The following is a 23585-nucleotide window of genomic DNA, read 5'->3' on the forward strand; positions in this document are numbered from 1 at the left end:
CTGGAGTGCAGGGCAGAGGCAGGGAATGGCATTACAGGGGAGTTTGCCATCGTACCTTTGCCAGGTCACTGAGGGTCATGGTGCTGAGCATTTCCAGCGACAGCCGATGATGGGCAAAGATTGGTATGTACTGTTCAGCCGACAGCTCGATTAGCAGGTTTATCAGCTGCCTCTCCAAGCCCTCCTCCTGCAAAAGACAAGGTAAATCCCAGCCATCTCCCGGCCAGGAAGTGCGCAGGGTCAGTGCTCGGTCGGGAAGCGCGCGAGATCAGCCCCGGGTCGGGGTGAGACCCTGTTCCAAAGCCACATAAGAGGAACAAGCACTGCTCCCAAACCATCTCTCTAGGCCAAACTCCTGCTCTAGGTAATCACTAGTTAGAAGCCTTCCTCAGATGTAAGTTGCTCCCCAAGAGATGCTGGATTCCTGGAAGCACTGCTGCATCTGAGCAGTGTTTGCACCTTTCTAGTTAACCTGCCATGCCCCAAATGTTCCATTTCTGGATGAGTAAAACCAAGGGTTTGACAGTTCCCATTCTGGCAGGTACCTGCCCTCCCAAAGTGCTTTACAAACTCCAGTCGATATGCAAGCCAACAGGGATCAATTCAGCCATTGCTGAAATCAGTCACCTGAGCCACCACTCCAGCAGCTATGTAACAGTGCGCAACACAGGGCAAAAGTTATGGGCAGAAAGTGAAAAGACTCCTGCATTCAACTGAAATTGCAGGGGGATTTGGGGAACCTGAATGCAGCCACCTGAGCTGAAGTTTGGCTAAGACCAAAAGTCCTATTCTTAAAACAGCTATCAGTGTAATCACCAGCAGGAGCTAAAAATTCAGGCTGAGGCCCATACCTCTGGTAGCCCAGTGCCCCCCAATGCCATGCTGAGCTATTGGCTCACTGCAGGCTCAAAGGGAAGAGCATCTCCTCCTAACAGCTGCACTGGGATTTCTGTGGATATGCTGAGCAGCCACAACCTTGCATAGGGCAGGGAGGTCTAGCAAGGCACCTCACAAGGGGATCAGAGAAAAGCAGATCTAGTAGCGTTTCAGCTGCTGTGGTGACACTGCTAATGGAACTGCTCTCCAGCTGAGTAGGTGGGCAGGGCAATGGAAAGCGCTTGTTACCGGCTTAGATTTGGGGCAGCGCCTAGTACCATGGCCCCCAGCACTACCGCAATCCCAGCACTACCCCGCAGTGACCTGGAGTTTCAGTGAGAGAGGCTTCTGGTTCAGCAGGCGCTGATACTGGATCAGCCAGTAGTTCTCCTGCTTCGTTTCACTTTTTGCCTCCATCTCCAGCTGCAAGAAAAAGAAGGTGAATTAGAACCCAGGCCCTAGGGAGTTTGAATTGCAGCACCAAAGGAGAAGCCAGCACTGTCAGTGCAGAGCAAGCTCAGAGCCACCGATGGTAGCTCACATTGTCATGGAGTGCCAGGGCTGGGACCTTAATGGCCTCCTGGGGCTGGCTCTGCTTTGATCCCTACATCCCCTCCTCTTGCTCAACCCCAGGATTCTCCACCTCCCTCTGCCCTCCAGGCACTCTTGTCCCATGCACTGGGACCAAACTGTGCTAAGGGGCTGCCAGTGGCTATGGCTCGAGAAGACTAAGCATGCTGGCAGGCTATGATACTGCACAGGATCTCTGTGTCTTGCTTCCCTTCTCCCCTAGAAACAACCACTGCAATGGACGCCATTGCTCTGGCAGGGAGGGAGTCTGTCAAACACAGTGCCCACACTGGTCCAGGGACACTAAGAGCCTGATTCAAGGCTCTCTAAAGTCACTGGCAAGGCTCCATTGACACTAATGGGCCCTATGAGCACAGAATATCACATCCCTCGTCTTGGTCCCCTTTTCTCCCCCATGGCCTAGCGCACCCATGGTCACCCCCCACATAGCACTGTGTGTTGCTCCTGGTCTATGCAGAGTCATTAACAAGGCCCATCACATACCAGGATTTGTTGCAGTTCCTCTTCCCTTTGCTTCTTCTCCTTGAGCAGCTGCTGCAGCATGTAGCTCAGGGCTCGGCGTTGCTCTGTGATCACCTCCTGCAGCAGAAGCAAAGGCAGCCCTGTCTCCCAATCACATGAGGGCTACGGCAGGGGTGCAGCTGCAGAGCTCTGTCTCTCAACCATAACCTCCAGTGGGCAGAGCATTTATTTTGCTCAATTACTCAACTCAAGTTTTTGAGCCGTGTCCAACCGAACCTCAGCAAAGCTGAGCAGATGCCCAATCCCACTCTCAAGGAGATCTCTGCTGGGGGCCAGGGGTCACTGCCAAGCGCATTAGACCCAGTAATGGCAGTTCCCCAGTTCTCAACGTACCGCCCTGCACTTGTCCATTACCCTAGTCCCATCACATGCTGTGCAGAGTGACCAGACTCACTGAGGCAGCCCTTCACCCATAACCCACCCTCACACTCCAGCTGGAGACTCTGCTTCAATCTATAACAACAGGAACATCTGTATTCCCCTTCCTTATCTGCAGCAAGGCCACAGAGGCTGAGATCTGCAAGCCTGCCAGGTACCCAGGTGGGTGGGGACGGGCCTAGGCAACAGCATCTCCATGGCCTTAGAGATGGCTGGACTCCTCGAGATCTCATGACTATCAGATACAATCAAGCTCCATGGGAGGGGGCTTGTTTGATTTGATGGAGCTGTATGTCATGGGGCTGGGATTTGACCTTCATTCTGTTGTATGCTGCCCTGAGCTTGTGGCTGTGGGGGGAGGGGAGGATGCTGTAGAGGTGCAGTCCTCATTGTAAACCACTCATCAAGGATAGTGATGACAGCAGAACAGCTGGAACACCCCAGGACATTACACATCACAGCACCTCCCGCTGGTCAATACAGAGGTGCGGCTGCAGACGCTTATCCCACTTAGCTCAGTGTTAGCTTGGAGGAACATAGGGTCTGGTGAAACCAACAGAACACTGGATCTGGAAATTTTAGATGGCTAGGACCAAGGTGCCAGCAAGATTATTTGGAGCCAACCCCCCAGAAGAGGCCTGGGGAGCAGAGAGAAGCGCTCATCAAGCATGGCCCTGACAGGGCTCAGACACTGTCTGACAGGAACAGGGGCGGGTTCTGATCGCTGTTGTTGCATAACTCTTGAGGGGGTTATGTCTCAGCAGAGGATTTAATGAGAGCCCCCTAACCCTGGGTGGTGCAGCAGGAGACTGCAGACAAAATAAGGGCAGCAGCTTCCATGAACATGGTGAGTGTCTGAGGTCTGTGAAATACTTGCTGACTTCCTCTCTGTCCCAAAGGAAGGGTACTGAGCATGGGACACCAGCCACACAACCCCTCTATCTTCTGCTGATCTCATTTGGAGAAGACATTTCCCTCGACACAGAACTGCTGTGTTCATGTTTGTTTGTAAATGTTGATTTCTTTCATTTCCACAGAGACACAGATCCTGGCACATGGATTCTGTGAGCAAGAAAGGGCTGGTTTGGAGCACAGAACTGATCAGCTTCCCTGAAGGTCATAAGACAACTACCCTGGAGAAAGTCACCTGGAAAGCTCTCCTGGAAACATACCTCTGGGAGCAATCAGCTCCCATCCCCCTCATGCTGTCCCACTCCAAGGTGCTTGACCCTCTCCCCATTTGCTCAGGACAGGGTAAGTAATAGCTCTGGAGGCTTTAGCCACTGATGCACGGCTCAGAAGCAGCAGCTTAGCTCTCACATGACGAATCCAGCCTGGTGCTCCCCTCCCCACATGGCCAGCTTTCCTTGGCCAGCTATTCAGGCCTTCTCTTAGGTTCCCCACAGTCCCCAAGCATGCCCAGTGTACCCACTTCATGGAGGCCCAAGATCAAGCTGCTGCCAGGGGAGAACATTCACATGCAGTACCGATTCAGGGGGTTAGCCCCCTGGAGCATGTGTGGCTGGAGTGCAACCACAGAGGTCTCCAATGCTGCTCTCCAGCTACCCTGGTCGGTTGTGGCCTGCACTGACTGCAGCTTGCAGCAGCTGGAAGGGTGCTCACGCCAGTCATTGTATAATGGGACCTAATGTCCCTACAGGCAGCACTTTGGTACTAAAGAGGGTGGCAGCTGCAGTCTGCTTCACTTGGTGCACATCTAGTGCAACACTTCGGCTTCAGGTGAGTTCCTGCTGCACCCCATTTTGGGCATTGATCCTGCATTAAGGGTTCAAAACATGCATGAAACTACTGTAGAATCATAGAATATTAGGGTTGGAAAGGACCTCAGGAGGTCATCTAGTCCACCCCCTGCTCAAAGCAGGATCAATTCCCAACTAAATCATCCTAGTCAGAGCTTTGTCAAGCCTGACCTTAAAAACCTCTAAGGAAGGAGATTCCACCACCTCCCTAGGTAACCCATTCCAGGCTTCACCACCCTCCTAGTGAAAATTTTTTTCCTAATATTCAACCTCAACCTCCCCCACTGCAACCTGTGAAAGTAGAATGAATTATATTGTGAAAATAGAAAGGATTAAAGAAATGTTGTCTGTACCTTTAAGCAAAATTGTTGGAATGCTGCAATCCAGGTGTCAGGAATACAGAATCAATAGAACAATGACCCGTTTAAGGGCAATGGTGAAGTATTAGCCTTAGATCGATGAGAGTTAGTAAGGAAGTAGGATATGCATGCTTGCCCAGGTGATTTTACTGTTTTGTCTTTCTTTGGCCTTGTCTTAATTCCCGCTCTTTATCTGTATAAATAAGATTGTTTGGTCTTGCATGGCCACTCGCTCACATATCTGAGTTTATTAGCGAGACGCTGTGCTAATAAAACAGATGGTCTGACAAACTGTGAGTCCTGAGTCTAACTTTGACAAACCTGAGACCATTACTCCTTGTTCTGTCATCTGCTACCACTGAGAACAGTCTAATCCATCATCTTTGGAACCCTCTTTCAGTAGTTAAAGCAGCTATCAAATCCCCCTCATTCTCTCTTCTGCAGACTAAACCAATTCCAGTTCCTTCGGACGCTATCATAAGTCTGTTCCCAGCCCTTAAATCATTTTTGTCCCTTCGCTGGACTCTTCCAATTTTCCACATCCTTCTTGTAGTGTGGGACCCAAAACTGGACACAGTATCCAGATGAGGCCTTATCAACGTCGAACAGAGGGCAATGATCACATTCCTCAATCTGCTGGCAATGCTCCTACATATACAGCCCAAATGCGTGGCCGTCGTGAACAAGGACACAGTTGACTCATATCCAGCTTCTCCTCCACTGTAACCCCTAGTCCTTTTCTGCGAAACTGCTGCCTAGACGTTCGGGCCCTGTCTTAGCATTCATGGGATTCTTCCATCTAAGTGCAGACTCTGCACTGTCCTTGTTGAACTCAACAGTTTCTTCTTGGCCCAATCCTCTAATTTGTTTGAGGTCTCTCAGTATTCTATCCCAATCCTCTAGCATATTCTAACAGTCCTCCCAGTTTAGTGTCATCTGCAAACTTGCTGAGAGTGCAGTCCATGCCATCCTCCAGATCATTATGAAGATATTGAACAAACCACCCAGGACCAACTTGGGCATCTGCTTGATACGTGGTGCCAACTAGACATAGAGCCATTATCACTACCCGCTGAGCCTGGACATTCTAGCCAGCTCTCTATCCACCTTATAGTCCATTCATCCAGCCCATACTTCTTTAACTTGCCAGCAAGAATACTGTGGAGACCGTATCAAAAGCTTTGCTAAAGTCAAGGAATAACACACCCACTGCTTTCCCCTCATCCACAGAGCCAGTTATCTCCTCATAGAAGACAATTAGGTTAGTCAGGCATGACTTGCCCTTGGTGAATCCACGCTGACTGTGCTATGGGGTTGTTTATAACCATGCCGGCTAATGGGTTATCAGGGGGAATGTGGCTCAGTTGTAGTTTCTAAGCGGTCGGTGCTGAGAGTAGGTGACAGATTACAGTCAAGACACCATTCCTGACACTTTACCACCATCCCTGGCATTGCCACAGTTTGCCTACACCCTAGCCCCATCTCATTCGCTTGACCACAGGACTTCCTACTCTTTCCCCTTGTAGCCGCTGCTTTGCAACTACCTGTGCCATGATCCTTGGGCCGTGTATCAGGTGTGTAGGGATGTGCCCAGCTCTTAACAAACTACAGTGAGCTACTTGGAAGCCTCCCAGAAGAGAGGAAATTGTGACTGGCTTGCTTCCCCCAGGTATAAGGAGCCTGGAGGGTTCCCTGCCACCAGAGGTCAGTTACTGGGGTGTTTTATGACTAATAGCATTTACAGTCACACATGCTGAGTAAGTGGCAGTCGAATCTCATGCTTCAGGGTATTAACTGATCAGTGCAGGGTGTACTAAGCAAACTATATTCCTTTGACACATCAGCTATTGGCTACAGATACCAGACTTACTGGACCAGTGACCTGAACCAGCAAATCCTATGGGGTAATTCACATTGCAAGACAATTCCTGCAAAGGCACATGAAAGAAAACTAAAGCTAAGCTGCTTTAACCCAGTTTGAGCTCCCTTTACAGCTGGATGAAAATTGCCCTTGGGATGGGAGGCTGGCTGGCAGAGGGGATGCTGTGATGACCTTGGAGATATGGCTTAGAAAGGAGGACAAGAGAGGTGTGAGTCATTTTTGGCAGATATTTAAACAAATTAAAATAAAAAAAAAACAATGCAAGAAAACATGAAATGCTTGGAAGATGTGTGCCAGGAGAAGCTCCTGCCCCGCCCAATGAGCCTACTTCTGCCAAGTTTTCAAACTGAAAATTACTCAAGATCTCCAGGATCAGCAGCAATGTTTTCAGAAAGCAGCAGGAGAGAGGGAATTTGGGGAACATCCCCTTCTGACTAAGCATGAAACCACCTAGAAACTGCAAAGAGCACAGGAAGTGAGCAGAGCTTCTGAGACCTCAGAGGGAAGGTACAGGGTAGAAGAGGGGGCAGCCCGGGAGCCCTACATACCTGCAGTGTCTCTGTGTCCAGTTCTTGCCTCTTTAACTCCAGCTGTGTCAGCTGCAATAACTCTGTTTCTATTAACTTAATCTAAACAGAAGATGAAACAGTTTTTTACTGACATTTGAAATGACTTTTATTTAGCTGCTTTGCGCCAGCCTTAAATGCACAGCTGCCCTTGGGGAGACGGGGCTGGACTGCGCTTTGGGAAGCGTGTCCTCTCCCTTTGTTCTGTCAATTCTCCAGGGCCAAGTAAACAACCCACAAGCTGCCTTGCACTGCCTGCATGACTGCGCTGCCAGTTGCTGTTGGTTAGTCTCTTGACTGATGCTAACTAGCTGTGTTCCACCCCCATAAAACAAAAGGCGCTTTATATGCCTGTCTCTAAGCAACTTCTATCCTATGGCCCTGAAGTGCTTTGCAGTCAGTTGGTTCATTCAAGCCTCTCAGCCAGCCTGGAAAGTAGGGACACATTAACTCTGTGTTAATGCAGCTCCTTAGATTGTAAGCTCCGTGGGACAGGGCCCATCTGTTTGCTAGGTGTTTGTACAGGGCACACAATATTTGGCTTCTAGGTGCTACTACAATACCAATAACAGATACTATTGATAGGGAAACTGAGGCACAGAGAGGCAAAGTGACTTGTCCCCAGTCCCACAGTAAATAAGCGGCAAAGCCAAGAACAAAGCCCAGATCGCCTGTCCCCCAGACTTGTACTTGAACCATTATTTTATCTGCTGCCATACATCCCACAGCCATCCAGGAAGAACACCCTTGGCATGCAGCTGACTGCTCCAGGGGCATCCTAACACTCCATTAGGTGCACAGCATGCCAATGGAATGCAGGGGAAGTGAAGGTCCAGAAGCAAAGTGTTTAACAGAGAGGTGCACAGCAGTGAGGTCTGAGGGCCAGACATGACCCAAAGACGCCCTAGGACTGTAGACCAAGGATAAGTAGGCTGATCATCCACAAGGTTCTTGTTGCTGGTGAACTCCAGTGATGGAACCTTGCAAGGAAGGTACAAGTTCAAGCAAAAAGCACATTTGTGTGATCTGATCACTGATAAGACCTGTGGGCTTCCCACAAGTTGCAAAGACTGGCTCTGTTTAGCTCATTATAGCAAAGCAAAGCCATTCAACTTCTTCTCCCCATCTCCTACACCGAGCTCCTTTCTTAGGGTCAGAGAGGGGAAAGCTTGGAGCACTCCGCTGAGAAACTAGCCAGGTCCTCTCTGTCGTTTAACTATAGGGGCACCCTAGTGTCGTGCCCCCCAGAACTGTCTCCACAACCCACCCCCAGTAACATGCTTCATCTTTAACAAAATGGAGATCAAACAGTAGGTTGGCAACAGAAACAAATAATAATGAGCTCATGCCACAATGTGCAAATCTAATGGTCTGGATGGAGATGCAATGAATTCTTATGGAGACAGCAGCCCCGCTCACTATGCAGCCTGTCACATGGCAGAGGTCTGGCTCCCTCTGGCTCATCCCTAGAAGCCAGTGCAGGATTGCTCTCTATAACCCACTCTCATGTGCTTTGGCCAGTTGAGTTTCTGATGACTCAAGTAATGGGGATTCCACCATTTCGCTTGGATCTATTAGACCTCACCGTCATTCCTCCATGGTGGAAAGAAGTGTTATTAAATCAAATCAGTGCTGCCTGACATTTTGTGTTACACAGCCCTACAGAAACAGAAGGGTCCTTGGTTTTCCTCAGACCCTGCTCTGCATAGGCAGCACGGCAACTTTCCTTGCAGTGGTCTCACCACTCAGATGAACGAACTGAATCTTTGGTTGCTTCTGCTCTGCCAGTGCCAACTCACCTGGTTCCTGATCTGCCGGTGCAAGAGATCCTTCTTCACCTGAAGGGCTTCAAAGGCCGCTTTCTGCATTTCACTCTATGAAACATTACATTCTGCTTAACCCAGGAACGAGGCCCAATCATGGGGATGCAAACACACCAGTGACCCTCACTACACTGAAAAGATCTGATTTACAAACACTTCCCTGGTGCTCACCCCTGCAGAATTTGGGTGCCTCCTCACAATCTCACGAAATAAAACACAATTGCCCCATTTTACAGCAGGTAAACTGAGGCACAGAGAAATTAAGGCCAAACATTTTCAAAGCAGGTGTTAACAGCTGGGGTCTGATTTTCCAAATGCTATCAGCAATCTGCAATCAGTGAGAGGTGAGGGGGCTTAGCATCTCTGAAAGTCAGGCCCACAGCATCTCCCCTGGGAACCCAGAGTTAGTGATTGACTTGAAAACATTGGCCTGTGACTTGCTCTAGGTCACCCTGCCCCAAAACCAGGTCACCTGCCTCAGTCACCTGACTGTCTTTGCTTCCCATGATCTCTACCACCTGCCCTCCTCTCACAGATGCCTCAAAGCTTCCTGCTGGCTCTCTGGGTAAAGAACAAGTCATTACATAGTTTCCCTTTAGTCACTGCAACCAATTATCCAGATTGCCAGAGATTTCTGAACCTAACTAACTAGTTTTAACAAGGCTTTAAAGCAGCCAATGTGCTTGTCATGCCAGCTCTGTTCCCCATCCCCATTACAACATGCACTTAGCTTCTTCGATCACAAGCCTACCTCCTGCAGGATCTGACTAGTGGCCTTGTTCTGATCCAGCTGTTGCCAAGCTAGGATTTGTTGGAACTTCTGATCCATCTCTGCCAGGCTGTAAGAGATACATCACCAGGGGATTACTACAGGCTCTCAGACTGCAATGCAAATAAGAGGTCAAGCTGGCCATGGAAATGAACTCAGAGAAGTCAGGGGACTTCCTAAAACAGGCAAGTTTATTACTGAGCATGAGTGAACAGCCAGAGCTCTCACAGGCACTTGGCAGGTGTGTAAACTCCTTCCCACCAACCAACCCTGGCTGATAAATGAAACAAAAGCAAAGGCACAACTTACTGGTACACCTGCTGAGAGTGACTCAGTGTCCATGCCCAACAGCTCATAAAACATCAAAGCGTGGCCTGTGCTCCAAGAGGGGACTTTGTATAAATAGTCCCATGAGGTGCATTGCCTCAGTGACTGCAGAGGAAATGGTCTCAGTTCTCAAGTAAAAAGACACCCCAGTGGGCCACTTGTACTGTCACTGTCAGAGCAGAACTGCGCTGTAAGTGCAATTGATTGACGCTCAATGAGAGAACTGCTCTGGCTGCTTTCAAGGGATAAGAACCAACATTCTGATGCTTTTCCTCTCCCCAAAGCGCCCCATGAATTCCAGGCCACAGAGAGGCCCCCAAAGAGCACTGTGCGACTGCAAGGCAGTGAAAGTGACTAATCAAAAATGAAATGACTGGTTTCATTTTCACCCTCCAAACTGAGTGAAATGTTAGAAATAAAATAAATCAGGCTTATACCATTCTTTCAGTTCCTACTAATCCAGAGCATTAGTAACACTAATATTATTCGTGTTTAAATGTAAGAGCTCTATCTTGGTGTCCCTTTTGTTTTTCAATTTTTAATACTGCTGTGTGCTGTTAAATAACTGTTGTGCTCCGCTCCAGAAGTGGCTGCAGAGATCCCTGTGTGTATGTCTCAGAATAGTGGAGTAAAAGGAGTTCTATAAGATTGCTATCAGTCACACTGCTCTCTCAAAGTACCTGGAGCACGCCTGGTTGACGAGGTCTTGCCTTCGAGATTCAGAGGTCATGTGGATGAGCTTGTTCTTGTAGCTCTCAGCCAGCATTTGTTGCATGGCAGCTGGGAGACACAAAGTGGAGTGATTAGTGCTAGAAGCAGGTTAACTCTGTGTCCAGCATTGTTTCTGCTCCCCACTCAGCTACAAGAACATGCTAAAATTGGGGTCCGCCCTCCAATTTTTTTCCATCCCTGTTTCCATGTAAGGTTATTCAGAGTGGAAAGCCAGCTAGCTGCACCCTCCCAATGGGCAACCACTAATCAGGGCTTGATGAGAGGCCTGCCAGGAGAGTGCCCTGTGAAGTCTGCTCTACACAGATGACACGCTCTCAGCCTCTGCAGGGCACCACCCCACTTTCAGCTCCCCAGCAGCTGCTTGCAGGAGCAGAGTCACTAACTACTGGTCCCACTGGGCTGCAGGTCTGATCTTCCCACTGCAGCCTGGGGCCTCCACCCAGCTGCTGGAGGAAAGAAAACTAGAGAGATGGGTAAAAACTTTGCCATCCCACCAAGGCAGGTTTAAGTCACTGCTCTGAGGGTTGAAATACCCACAGATAGGGGCTGAGGCAGGAGACTGGCTCTGGGATAGCTTCAGCACAGATGCCTCTGTTGCAGCAGGGCACGCGCTTGCTCCTGCACACACACATTTTAATCCCAACAGCAAATGCTGGCAGCGTAGGTGAGACGCATGTCTCTGTGTAACGAGCGAACACAGGGCTGCATTCCAAACTTCAAAATCAGTTTCTTCCCACTCCTATACAGCAGAGTTGGCTCAGCTGGAACCAGGCAGCAACCCCAAATCCCACCCCCACAGGGTACAGTATTTACCCATGGTAACATTTATGCAGGTATGAGCCCTGCCTCATTCACCGGCTGGTTGCCAGTTGTAGCTGGTTTGAATGTACAACGCCCTATGTGCGCTCTGGGGATTGATCCCTTGCCAGATCTCTCACTGCTCCAGCCATAGCAGTGGCCAGAGGGATGTGACTCCCTTGGGATTAGTGGTGCAGTGCAGGAGGGTAATGGATGAGCTGCTATCCAGGGACCCAGTGCTAGCTACACGCCTGCTCACACCACTATTTCAGGAAAGCTATAGCAGTAAGAGTCATGTGTAGCCAGGAGCCACTCCTAGGAGGATATGGCCTCCCTCTCCCATTCCCTCAGAGAATATGGCCCTCATAGACCTCCCCCTCCGATCTCCCCAGAGGATATGGCCCTCACAGCCCTCTCCCTACCCCCCTGAGAATATGGCCCTCTCAGCCCCCTCACCCAGAGAATACGGTCCTCTCAGCCCCCCTTCACCCATCAGAGGATACAGCGCTCTCCCCGCTCCCCAATCCCCCAGATGACCACCACAACCCCCTTCCCTTGGACTTACAGGCCACTTCCCTTCTGCGTAGCTGCTCTGTCTCCTCCTGCGTTATTGCCATCAGCTGGTCCATCCTTATTCTAAGAAACAAGCAGGTCCATTCAACCACTGCTTCTGCCAGAGCCACATTTCACCTTTGCCAGTCAGCCGCACCCTCTCCACCCACCTCAAAGCTGCACCCTGGGCTTGAATGGCTGAGTGATTCCATCCGGTCACTCATCCGTGTGAGCGAGAGATGCCAGGAGGAGGCCTGCAGAGGCTCAGGAATCTCCAGATGCAGACAGGACACTGTCTATCCTCTGGGGAGGGTGCCTATGTTGTTCCCAGCAGGGCTAAATCAGAGGGCATTGCCAGAAGGCTGGCTGCCCTTGGGAAAACCCAAGGGAATAAGAAATAAGTGAAATAAAATAACTTCTATGAAACCTCTATTCCTTTGCCTAAATGGTGACCCCCTCCTTTTGCTTCCTGTTCTCTGGGGTCCCCCCATATACACATCCCCAGCCTCTAGAGTGCCAAGGACTCTGTATCTCTGCCTTGCTACGCACATCAATGGCACTGCATAAACAACAAGGATAGTGGTGATCGATGGCCCCAAAGTGCTCAACCCAACTGCGTGGCACCTTCCCAGAAACCCTCTGCCCTACAACAGCCAGCAGATGTATCTGGGTCCTCTGATCCACATTTTAAGGGCTTCAGGAGATTGCAGGGACCTCCTCTTTGTCGGGGAGAGGAGAGGTCAATTTTCTCATTGGAATTACAGACTGGATCAGACTGGGGCCATCTAGCTTGGCATCAGATCTCTGACAGCACCTAAAGCACATGCCTCAGAGGGAGGTGCAAGGAATCTTGCAGCAGGCAGACAAGGGATAATCTGCCCCTACATTACATCTCATCCTGATCCTGAAGAGTGAGACACCGTTTCCTCGCCCTTCCCATACTGTTAGCTGCAACGACCGTGGGTATTCTGATTATCCTCAGCAACGTTCACAGCCTGCTTAGTCCCTGACCTCTCTGCTGGGCCTGCCAGCACCCGGGCCAATTATTGCCAACTGTGAATTTGGTTCTTGTGGTGTGGACTCCTGCTTCACCAGGAACCAGGCAGAGAAACAGCAAACTCATTGCACACAGGCCACCCAATGGCTGCCAGATGCAAACAACTTTCTATCCCTGCTGACTTGAGCTGGATTCAGAATCATGGCCTAGAGGTGAACGAGTCCATCCCTCCATCCCAGCCGCTCACCCTTGCCCAGAGGAGCCTATCTTAGGCAGGGCACTTACCTCTCATTCTCTAGGGATTTCAAAATTTCTGAACTTTGTTTCTGCCTAGAAAAATAAAGCAGAAGGTTTTTACTGCAGAGTAGGGCACCCTCCTCCCCAGGGAGCGGAGTCCTCTCTGAGCAAGCCACATGCCGCTACCACCAGCCCACTGGCTTGGCCACTGTCCCTGCCTCTGTGCTGGTGGAGCTGTCAGCTGCAGCCAGGGTGCAGTTCTGCTACATGGGGGCAGGAGATATGTGAGCTCCCCCCCTTCCCTCAGGGCACAGGCATCAGTGGAAAAGACAAGGGGCTGGAGGACACTGCCTCTGGGTAGATCTTCCCATCCTCACCCCCATGGGGGAGCCACTGGGAGGCCAACCCCATGATGGGAGGAGTGGGGGTGGAGCAGGACTCCTTCTCTGTACTTATTTTCTCAGGGCTTGGGCTAGGCGCTGGCCAGAGGATTTACCCCTTGGAGCATGGAGGAGCTTGGCAGCCTTCCTTGCTGTTGGCAGCTTCATCATATAACTCCATACACCACACACACTAGCTGGCATTCCCCTCTCCTGCAAAGCAAGAGGACACACAGTTCCTGGGGTACAGCGCCTCTGCAACATTTCCCTCCCCTCAGTATCTGGGCTCAGGTCAGCACCTACCCCTCTGCAGCTCTGTGCCGAGCAGATTCAGGCCAGGCAGTGGGAGCTGGGACACCCAGGGTGCAGCCACTTCCACCACAGCCCAAACTCTTCTGTTCACAGTTATTTGCACCAGGAATTCTGGGCTGAAAGTTTAGGTTTGTCCCCGTTGGCTAAATACATGTGATCATGCCCGCCTCCAGTGGTCAGCCCCAGTGACAACAACAGCCTGCGGCTGACTTGCACCTAACAAATTTCAGAGTTCAGACTGGGGGCGGCAGGACCATTTTGGTCATTCAGTCGGACCTCCAACGACTTTGCTAAAGCCAGAGAAGAAGCAGAGACTAGTAGGGCTGGGAAGTGAAACCAAAGCTCAGGTCCCCGTGAGATGTCTTAAGCCCAAGGCCAGCTCTCTGGGTACAAGGCACCGTGTAACTGTGTCCACACTAGAGGCTTATATCCATAGAAAGTAGGACATCTTGGATGTATGGACAAGGCCTTAAGCACGTTGGCTAGTTTTGCCCACAATCTGTACCAGGAAGGCTGTGATAGAATGTGCCTCCAAACAAGGATTCTCAGCACAGAGGGTTTCTCTTGGTGATTTGCAGCACTGAGGGTTTCCCTTGGGGTTGTTCTCCAGCCTCACCCCTGCCCCACCACAGCATCACAGGGATTCACCCTCACTGCTCAGTCATTTCTGTGCTGCTTGGGGAGTTTGACTATGGAAAAACCTCAGAGAAATGGACAGGTCACAAGCAGCCGGTCAGCACAAAATGGGACACAGAGAAATAAACGTGCAGAGGGGCAGCGCTGACTGCAAGGTGTCCAGCGAGGCCAACCTCTGATTCTCCTCCAGAAGCTTCTGGATTCGGCTGGCAATGCCCTGCTCCATTTGTTTCAGCTGCTCCAGCAGCTTCAGGTGCTCTCCCTCCAGGTTGCGCTGATGCTTCGTCAGACCTTTCTCCAGCCTCACCTGCTCCTGTGGCAAGGGGAAAAGGGATACTAGCCAAAGGGAGAAGTGACAACTCTGCTGAGCTGTGCCCACAGCCCGTGCGAATCACTGAGGATGGTATTTTATTACAAGGAGCTGAAAGTTTCCAAGAGGGTGGACAAGGAGCCTACCCAGAGCTTACACGGACACTGATGGCATCATGTGAAAGCCAGAGACACCAGAGAGAGCAGAGGCATGCTAGATCACCTCTAGGCCAGAGTGAGGGGCCAGTGCAGGACTGTCCCTGCAGTCCCTGAAAGGCCCTCTGGAGAGTCAAAAGGAGAGGAGAAACTGGGAATAAAAATGACAGAGAGCTGAGAGGAGAGCCCTGTGAGTGCTGCCTCTGGGGGGCCCCTCAGCATGGGTGGGGCCCACATGTTGATACATGAAATGCCTGTTCTGAAAGGGAGCAGGTGGGCAAGGGTCAAGTCTGTCCAGAGCAGAACAGATGGACAGTCCAGATCAAATGTACTCCTCAGCCACAGGCCAGGTGCCAGAGTCTTGGGCCCCAGCTGATATACCTTCTTCACAGTCTGCAGAATCTCCTCCTTCTGACTGCTGCTCTGCTGAAGAAGCTGAGCATGCTCCCTCTGCCCCATGTCCAGGCGACGCTCGAACTCCAACTTCTCCAGCATCTTCTCTTCCTGGCAGAGGAGCGAGAAGCAGAGTGAGGGTCGGGATCGGCAGCCTGCAGGCTATTCCACTATTCAAACCAAGACCCAGGCTGATGAAAACAGTATCAGGGCAATGAGATCCCAACTGTATGTCCAGGCTAAACCAGCCAGGGAGCTGGAGAGCTCTAGAAAAATCCACTGATTCCCACACAGGAATCCAAACAGCATCAAGAGGAAACGGCTGTTCCAGCTGCCTTGCTACCGACATTTCAGCATGGTCAGAAAGTCATTTCACTCAGTGAGCTCACCCTCTCCCCCAGCCCTACAACATGCTGTACGGAAGAGAGAGATGCAGCAAGGTACTGTTAGACTCTGGAAGCCTAGGGAAATCCCCAGGAGCTTCAGAACTCCAGCAGAGAAGGCTGTCAGCAACAGAATGAGCCAGTCAGAAAGCCTGAGCTGAGGGAGGGGGACTAACAGAGTGAGTGACTAACAGAGGTCGGCAGTGCTGATGCAGAACATTCATGGCGTCGGCCTAGCAGCGAGGACAGATAGAGGTTAGAGAGGGGGGCAGGAAATAAAGTGAGATTTCACTGGGAAAAATGCAGCCAATCAATGCATCAGGGGGAAAGAATCCCAGAGCCAGAGGCGCAATGAGAGGTGGAAGCCAGATGAGCAGTAATGTCAGTTCTGGGGTTACAACTGACAGCAAATCAGCACTCTGGCTGCAGAAAAGATCACTGACATTTTAGCTGCATGTGCAAAGGAGTGGAGCAGCAACAAGGGCTCTCGTTACGACTGCAGGTCTGGCTTGGAGGTGCACTGGAAGAGCTATATGGTAGGAGGGAGAGGGTCAGGAACAGCAGCTGCTGTGGGTAGTACTGAGATACCTCGGCAGAATGGGGCCCAGGGCTGGAGTAGCAGGGAGCTCCAGGTCAGGACGCGGGTGTTCTGGCACAGTTGTGTGTGGATACGTTTACACACAGTGTCTGGATCTAGCCAGACACTTAAACTCCTGAAGCTTAGAGAGTAGAAAAGAAGTGATGAAAGGGTTGGGATGGCTCCAGAAAGCATAAGCACTAGAAGCAGCCCTGCTTCCTCCACATGGAGATGGACACATGCTTAACCTGAACTGGGACTTCTCACGCAAATATATGCCACGTCTGCCAAAACAAATGGATCTGAAAGGAAAACAACTAGTGCGTGTCAGGCAATTCCTGCCTTCAGAGTCAGATGTGGAGCATGTGTTCTGATGCCTCTCTCACTCAGAGAGCAGGGGGTTGCAAAGCTCTGGGTTTCAAGGCATTCAGTGCTGGTTTGCTCTACTGGTCAGAAAGAGAAACGAGCACACTCAGAACTCCCAGAAAAGGCCTCTGCAGGGACTCTTCCTTACCTTCCTCTTCTCATAATCCAAGAATTTGTTCTGAAAAGTAAATGAAATCATTAGGAGAGAGGTATTTAATCAGGGGAACCACATTCTCTAAGTAATGTTAGGCCACTCCGTTTCCTCTTCCTCAACTGAGGCTATGTCTACATCAGGGGTCGGCAACCTATGGCACGCATGCCACCTTTTTTCATGGCACGCAGGACGGGCTGAGCTGCTGAGCCACCAGGGCCGCCCAGAGGATTCAGGGGGCCTGGGGCAAAGCAATTTCGGGGGCCCCTTCCATAAAAAAAGTTGAAATACTATAGGAGGCCCCTGTGGGGCCTGGGGCAAATTGCCCCACTTGCCCCCCCTCTCGGCGGCCCTGCCACTTAGACCTGATTATCAGTGATTTCAGTGGTCACTTAACAAAACAAAAGACTATCTATGGAGCGTAATCAGCTCTGTCTTTAAACAGTGGAAAGGGGCAGGTCAAATAGTACCTGTGACTCAGGCAGACCAGCAAGCAAAACACCTGTCCCCACCCTCTCTCTTGATGTTCTCAATCAGCACAGGCTAATTACAGTTCTATTGCCTTTTACTTGTAAAATAAGAACAACCATTCCCACCTCCCTCACCCCCGGCATTCAAGTGATTTGTAACCCAACCCAGCCAAAATCTATCACTTGGGCAACACAGATCTGTTTGCTGGATACCTAGGTAGATTAGGTGTGAATGTAAATAAAATCTGGTCCTGAAGCCTTTCCCCCAGTCCCCAGCTCATCACTTGCTGTCAGGGAGAGCTCATTTAGACTTTGCTTACAAATCATAACTTGGCCAATGTCACCGAATGAATGCACTGGCATCGTCATAAAAACAAAAGATGTATAAGGAAGCTAGTCTATGTTCATACTTTTCAAATCTATTATACTTTTCAGATACATGTATTTTATCATACACTTTATATGCTTTTAAAGTATGTATTAATGTCTCAATTTCAATTCAAATTTCCAAACAATCACTAAATTGGCAACATTGCAACATAAATTAATTCACGAAACTGGGTGGAGGGGTGTTTGGGGAAATGTTGGTGGGGTGTAGGGGGTGTGTGTAGGGAAATCCCTGAACCACTCTAAACATAGAAGGCTTCATGTTGTGTGGACACATTTTCATCTTGGCCATTTCAGAAACAGAGGCAAAGGATTTCCCCACCCCTCTTCACTGGGACAGCCCTGGATTCTTTTTGGATTTCCTTTCTAGTAAATACTGAGAGTACAGGAAAGTGAAATGTAGTGAGTGCAGGACAACTTTTAATTTGGCAATTCATGACTGGAATCCAAGCCATGTCGGTTCAGCCATGGTCTCAGCAGCCAGATTAGTTTTAGATCATGCAGACTTCAGATTTGGATATTGGACCAGTGATGTCTATTGTGCTTGGACAGTTCTAGTTTAATGTGCCTAAGTACACTTTTGCATGATCTTACTGGCCCAGTGAAGGGATCTGGTAAGTCAGAAATATGTTAACAACTGGTAAACAGACAATTACAAAAATATATAATTAACCAATAACCAGAGTCCCAAAGGTGGACTGTCATAACAGCTATCCTGCCCTTCAACATCTTTTTGTTGTTAAAAAAAAATCATTTAAAAAGATTACATGGGAAAATATAATGAAAAGAATAAAAAGCAAGTATCTTGAACTCATCTTGATATCCCCAGATAATTTTGCATGCCATGTAATCATATGCTGATCTCTGGCCACTGTAATACTCTACGCATTTTACAACAGCAAGAGGTAAGCTGCAGTACTGAGCCACAAATCTCAATGTTCTTGTGTCAAAAAGGAAATGGAAAAGTATAATTTAACATGACTTCTTTAGTCCTGAAAAGCAGACCTCATTCTCTCTCTTCCCAGGAGGAAGCAGGAGGAGCAACCATTCTCACTGCCAGATCCCTGCACCACATCAAGGCATCATCTTACCTAACTAGCCCCTGGCAACCTAACTTCTACACCTTGTTAAAAAGAACTCCTATTTGAAAATATATTGCATAATAAATAAATAATACATGTAAAGATAAATAAATGTAAGCATAATAAAGCTCAAAGATAGGGCAACAAGTACTCCTGTTCTTTTTGCAGATACAGACTAACCTGGCTGCTACTCTGAAACCTGGCACAAATAGGGTGGCCAGATCAGAGCAGTAAAATAGGACCCACCCCCTCCCCACTCGGCCCCACCATCACACCGTCTTCACGCCCTAGTCCTCACTGACTTGCTGCGTCCCTCCTAGTCAGTCCCCCACCATAACTCACCTCCTTTCACTTTCTCCCTCCCCTGCCAGAAACCTCTATGCCTGCCCCTAGAACCCCTGCTGGCTCACTGCTTGCCTCTTTGTCCACCTGCCACTTGCCCACCCGCTCGCCCCCGACTTGCCGCTGCACCCCCCCCCGAGCATATAACCTCATTCAAAGACCAGGGGTCACTATATTACTGCACACAGCAATCAAGGGGGTCACTATATTACTGCACACAGCAATCAATCAGTGCAGTTGTAGGTAAATCTCTGCATTATGCACTTTTGTATAACTTTTTACATGACTTTGTATTGAACCTTGGTAATATGTTATAGTGGGCCCCAAGGTAGAATAATTAAGGTAAAAGAAAAATGTCTCATTGCTAGAAGTAGAATGAGATCTTTCCTCCACTTTGTAATCAATTGCCCTATTGAATGAATGAGGTGTGAATGAGGAGGTGTGGAAGGCAGGCACCTCCAGACAGCTGCAAACCCTGGAGAGGGACTGGGAGCCAGACCCCCAGACCAAGGAGCTTTGCCTAGGGCTGAGTGGGACAGAGTCTGGGTGCTGGGTGCAGTCCCTGGGCTGGGGTACGGGGGTGGGACCCCAGTGAGAACAGCAGGCTGGAAGACTAGACTGAACCCACCACCCAGCCTAGTCCATCCCAGAGCCCAGGACTGAGAGGAATGTGCCCCTACCCCCAGGCCACCTGCTTCCACTCCTGGCCTCTCCCAGCACTGCTAGTGATTTCTGTGTGGCTGCATCAGGTGGGATTTCAAGTGGACCCCTGTCACGGAGTCCCCGGGCGATGCTCTGGAACTGCTCCCCAACCCACTAAGCCAGTCAGGACTTTGGGGAGCCTCCTCTCCCTTGGAGCAGACTTGTTCAGGGCAAGAAGCTCACACGTCTTCACCTCCTGGGTCTCTCCTTGGAGCATTCAGCATCCTCTGCCCCTCCGTGTGCTTCCCACAGCGAGCCCACCCAGGCGGGGTCCTGGGGAAGCCACAGGGTTCTGCACCCCCCACTTTGCAGTCAGACGTGACTCTTTAGCAGCCAATAACACAGAGGTTTATTCGATGACAGGAACAGGGTCTAAAACAGAGCTTGTAGATACAGCGAACCGGACCCTCGGCCGGGTCCATTCTGGGGGGCAGTGAGCCAGACCCTCATGTCTGCACTTCACTCCTCGTCCCGCCAGCCAGCCCAGACTCAACACCCCCTCCAGCCCCTCCTCTCTGCTCAGTTCCTTTCCCGGGCCAGGAGGTCACCTGATCTCTTTGTCTCCAACACCTTCAGTTGGCATCTTTGCAGAGGAGGGGCCCAGGCCATCAGTTGCTAGGAGACAGAGTGCCAGGCATTTATGCACTGGCCCTTCGCTCTGCAGCAATTATCACACACCCTTATCCCACCACCTAGATACTTAGAACTGCCAGGGGACACTGAGGCACCAACACAGTATTCAGAGCAAACATTAAGAACAGTCCCAGTTCATCACAATCCTCAACCCTCTGCTAAATTCACCCCTGTTTTGCGACCACTCCCCCCCCGCAAGCCGTCTATTTTATTGTTGCAGGGCAAATGAAGGAGCCATAGTTTAATGGAAATTTTCAGCCCCTACAGCGGTCTTGCAGCAGGGGTGCAGGGAAAAACAGAGTTGATGGGAAGGGAACTGGTTTGGATAGGAGCCCCAGTCCCTTCCTTTCCAAAATAATTTGGAAAGGGAATAGATTATGCCGTGCCTCAGTTTCCCCTTCTGCAGGGAGATGGAGGGAGAATAAAAGTCTCAGCCTGCCGTGCCACATATTGCAGACCGGGGGCTTTTTTCCCTGGGTTACATATATACAACATGATCCAACTTTAGTTCTGAAACAGACCCAGGCAGGCACAAACTCACCCTCAAACAGCAACACCCTGAAAACCACAACACCCCCCCAATATTACAAACCTAGGGGGAATCACAGGGTCAAACACTCACGGTTGGAAGTCCCAGCAGCTGTTCAGGTGAGTGAGTGAGGTCACTGAAGAGATTATTGCTGTCTCACACCGGACCAGAAGCTCAGTACTGTCTCTTCCAGGTGAGTGAGTGCTCAGTGCTGGGGGGAGGGGACAGGAGAAGAAAGGCTACGGCTTGCAGCCTCTCTCCCCCGGCTCCTGACCTGCACTCAGCCGCTTGACCAGAGGCAGAGCCAGCGTCTCTGGTTGCCTAGCAGCAGCAACAGCTGCTGCTTCCCAGAGACAGCGGGCGCTGGCCGGGGCCCCGTCAGGCTGCGGGGCCCGGGGCAAATTGCCCCACTTGCCCCCCCCTCTGGGCGGCCCTGGAGCCCACTGCCACTCTGGGGTTCCCGCTGCTGGCCTCTTGCCAGCCAGGGTCCCACTCAGCACCTGTTGCTGGCCTGGGGGAAGGAACCCCAGGCTGGCAGCGGGCTGAGACCCCAGCTGGCAAGGAGCTGGTGGTGGAAACCCCAGAGCGGTGGCGGGCCGAGCTGCTCAGCCTGCCCCGGCTCTGGGATTCCCGCTGCTGGCCCCTTGCCAGCCGGGGTCCTCCCCCCGAGCCCCACTCAGCACCAGCTGCTGCCTGGGGGAAGGAACCCCTGGCTGGCGGCGGGCTGAGACCCAGCTGGCAAGGAGCCAGCAGCAGAAACCCCAGAGCAGTGGTGGGCTGAGCTGCTCAGCCCACTGCAGCTCTGGGGTTCCCACTGGTGGCCCCTTGCCAGCCAGGGTCCCACGCAGCACCCGCTGCTGGCCTGGCGGAAAGAAACCCAGGCTGACAGTGGGCTGAGACCCCAGCTGGCAGGAGCCAGTGGTGGAAAACCCAGAGCTCTGGCGGTCAGCCCCCTGCTGCTCTGGGGTTCTGGCTGCTGGCCCTTTGCCAGCAGGGGTCTCCTCAGCCCCACTCATCTTGCTTCCAGTTGGAGTTCCAGCACAGGCCCTCTGCCAGACAGGGTCCAGGCTTCCAGCCCTGCTCAGCCCTACCAGCCGCCAGCTCCACTCAGCTCAGCTGCGGATCAGGGGTTCCAGCCACTGACCTTCTGCCAGCCAGTTATCAACTTATAACTCAGAAACCTGTTTGCAGCTTAAAGTATCTAAATAGGTGCCACTAGACATTGGAAAACTCAGCAAGGAAAAGCAAGGACAAGGATCACATTAAACTAATAAGATCTGAATTTTAATTTAATTTTAAATAAAGCTTCTGAAACATTTTGAAAACCTTGTTTGCTTTACATATAACAGTAGTTTAGTTATATGTTATAGACTTATAGAGAGACCTTCTAAAAAATGTTCAAATGTATTCCTGGCATTTGAAGCCTTAAATTAGAGAGTATACATGAAGACTCGGCACACCGCTGCTGAAAGGTTGCCGACCCCTGCTCTACACTATCACTTAATCAGTATAACTTATGTCACTCAGGGGTGTGAATACTCTCCCCTCAAGTGGCATAAGTTATACCAATGTAAGCGCCGGTATGGACAGCGCTATGTTGGCAGGAAAGCTTCTCCCACCAACACAGCTACTGTCGCTTGCTGGAGATGGCTTAATTAGAGAGGGGCTATCCTGGAGATTTTACAGCGGCGCCACTGTAAGCTCTCTAGTGTAGACATGGCCTGAGGCCATGTCTACACTTGTTAGGTTGACACAGCTATAGTGTTTCACACTTGTGAACTCTGTAGCTACACCAACCTAACCCCTGGGGTAGATGCAGCTAGGCTGATGGCAGAATGCTTCTGTCCACCTAGCTACTGCTGCTCAGGGGTGTGGATTACCTACAGACAGAAAAACCCTTCACTGCTGTAGGAGGAAGCAGCATAGCTGCTGCTGTAGCACAGACATGGCCTGACAATCTGTTAAATCTGATTAAAGAGGAAATGGTTTAACCCACAGTCACTGTTCTGAGAGCGCGCTGCCCCTGCCCAGCCACACTTGGGACAAGTGCCCATCCCAGCCAGGTGCCACTGAGATTCAGAACCTGGTGGAAAGCAGCATGCTCTGGGGCCTCTGAAGATTCAGGGCCAAGCCTGTAAGGCAGGGGAAGGCGGCACGCAAGCTGATTTTCAGTGGCACTCACACTGCCCGGGTCCTGGCTCTGCATTTTAATTTAATTTTAAATGAAGCTTCTTAAAACATTTTAAAAACCTTATTTACTTTACATACAACAATAATTTAGTTATATATTAAAGACATAGAAAGAGACCTTCTAAAAAACATTAAAATATATTACCGGCACGCAAAACCTTAAATTAGAGCAGGGGACGGCAACCTTTCAGAAGTGGTGTGCCGAGTCTTCATTTATTCACTCTAATTTAAGGTTTCGCGTGCTGGTAATACATTTTAATGTTTTTTAGAAGGTCTCTCTCTATAAGTCTCTATATTATATAACTAAACTAGTGTTGTATTGTAAAATAAACGAGGTTTTCAAAATGTTTAAGAAGCTTCATTTAAAATGAAATTAAAATGTTGATCTTACGCTGCCGGCCTGCTCAGCCCGCTGCTG

At 50.3% G+C, this 23585-nt stretch overlaps 1 protein-coding gene across 5 annotated transcripts in view; it reads right to left on the minus strand.

The window, feature by feature from the left end:
- Window positions 1–23585, minus strand: part of LRSAM1 (leucine rich repeat and sterile alpha motif containing 1) — a 59226-nt gene that overhangs the window by 5160 nt on the left and 30481 nt on the right. For all 5 annotated transcript variants that reach the window (XM_032795192.2, XM_032795175.2, XM_075060552.1 and 2 more), the window contains 12 exons: window positions 16830–16859; window positions 15344–15466; window positions 14671–14810; window positions 13218–13262; window positions 11949–12019; window positions 10534–10633; window positions 9509–9596; window positions 8734–8808; window positions 6917–6997; window positions 1951–2046; window positions 1201–1299; window positions 56–187 (listed from right to left, as the gene is read on the minus strand). In XM_032795192.2, coding sequence (XP_032651083.1) covers window positions 56–187; window positions 1201–1299; window positions 1951–2046; window positions 6917–6997; window positions 8734–8808; window positions 9509–9596; window positions 10534–10633; window positions 11949–12019; window positions 13218–13262; window positions 14671–14810; window positions 15344–15466; window positions 16830–16859 — 1080 coding nt within the window. The remainder of the gene's footprint in view (window positions 1–55; window positions 188–1200; window positions 1300–1950; window positions 2047–6916; window positions 6998–8733; window positions 8809–9508; window positions 9597–10533; window positions 10634–11948; window positions 12020–13217; window positions 13263–14670; window positions 14811–15343; window positions 15467–16829; window positions 16860–23585) is intronic.

This window comes from Chelonoidis abingdonii, chromosome 24 (assembly GCF_003597395.2).
Source record: "Chelonoidis abingdonii isolate Lonesome George chromosome 24, CheloAbing_2.0, whole genome shotgun sequence".
NCBI classification, from domain to species: domain Eukaryota; kingdom Metazoa; phylum Chordata; order Testudines; family Testudinidae; genus Chelonoidis; species Chelonoidis abingdonii.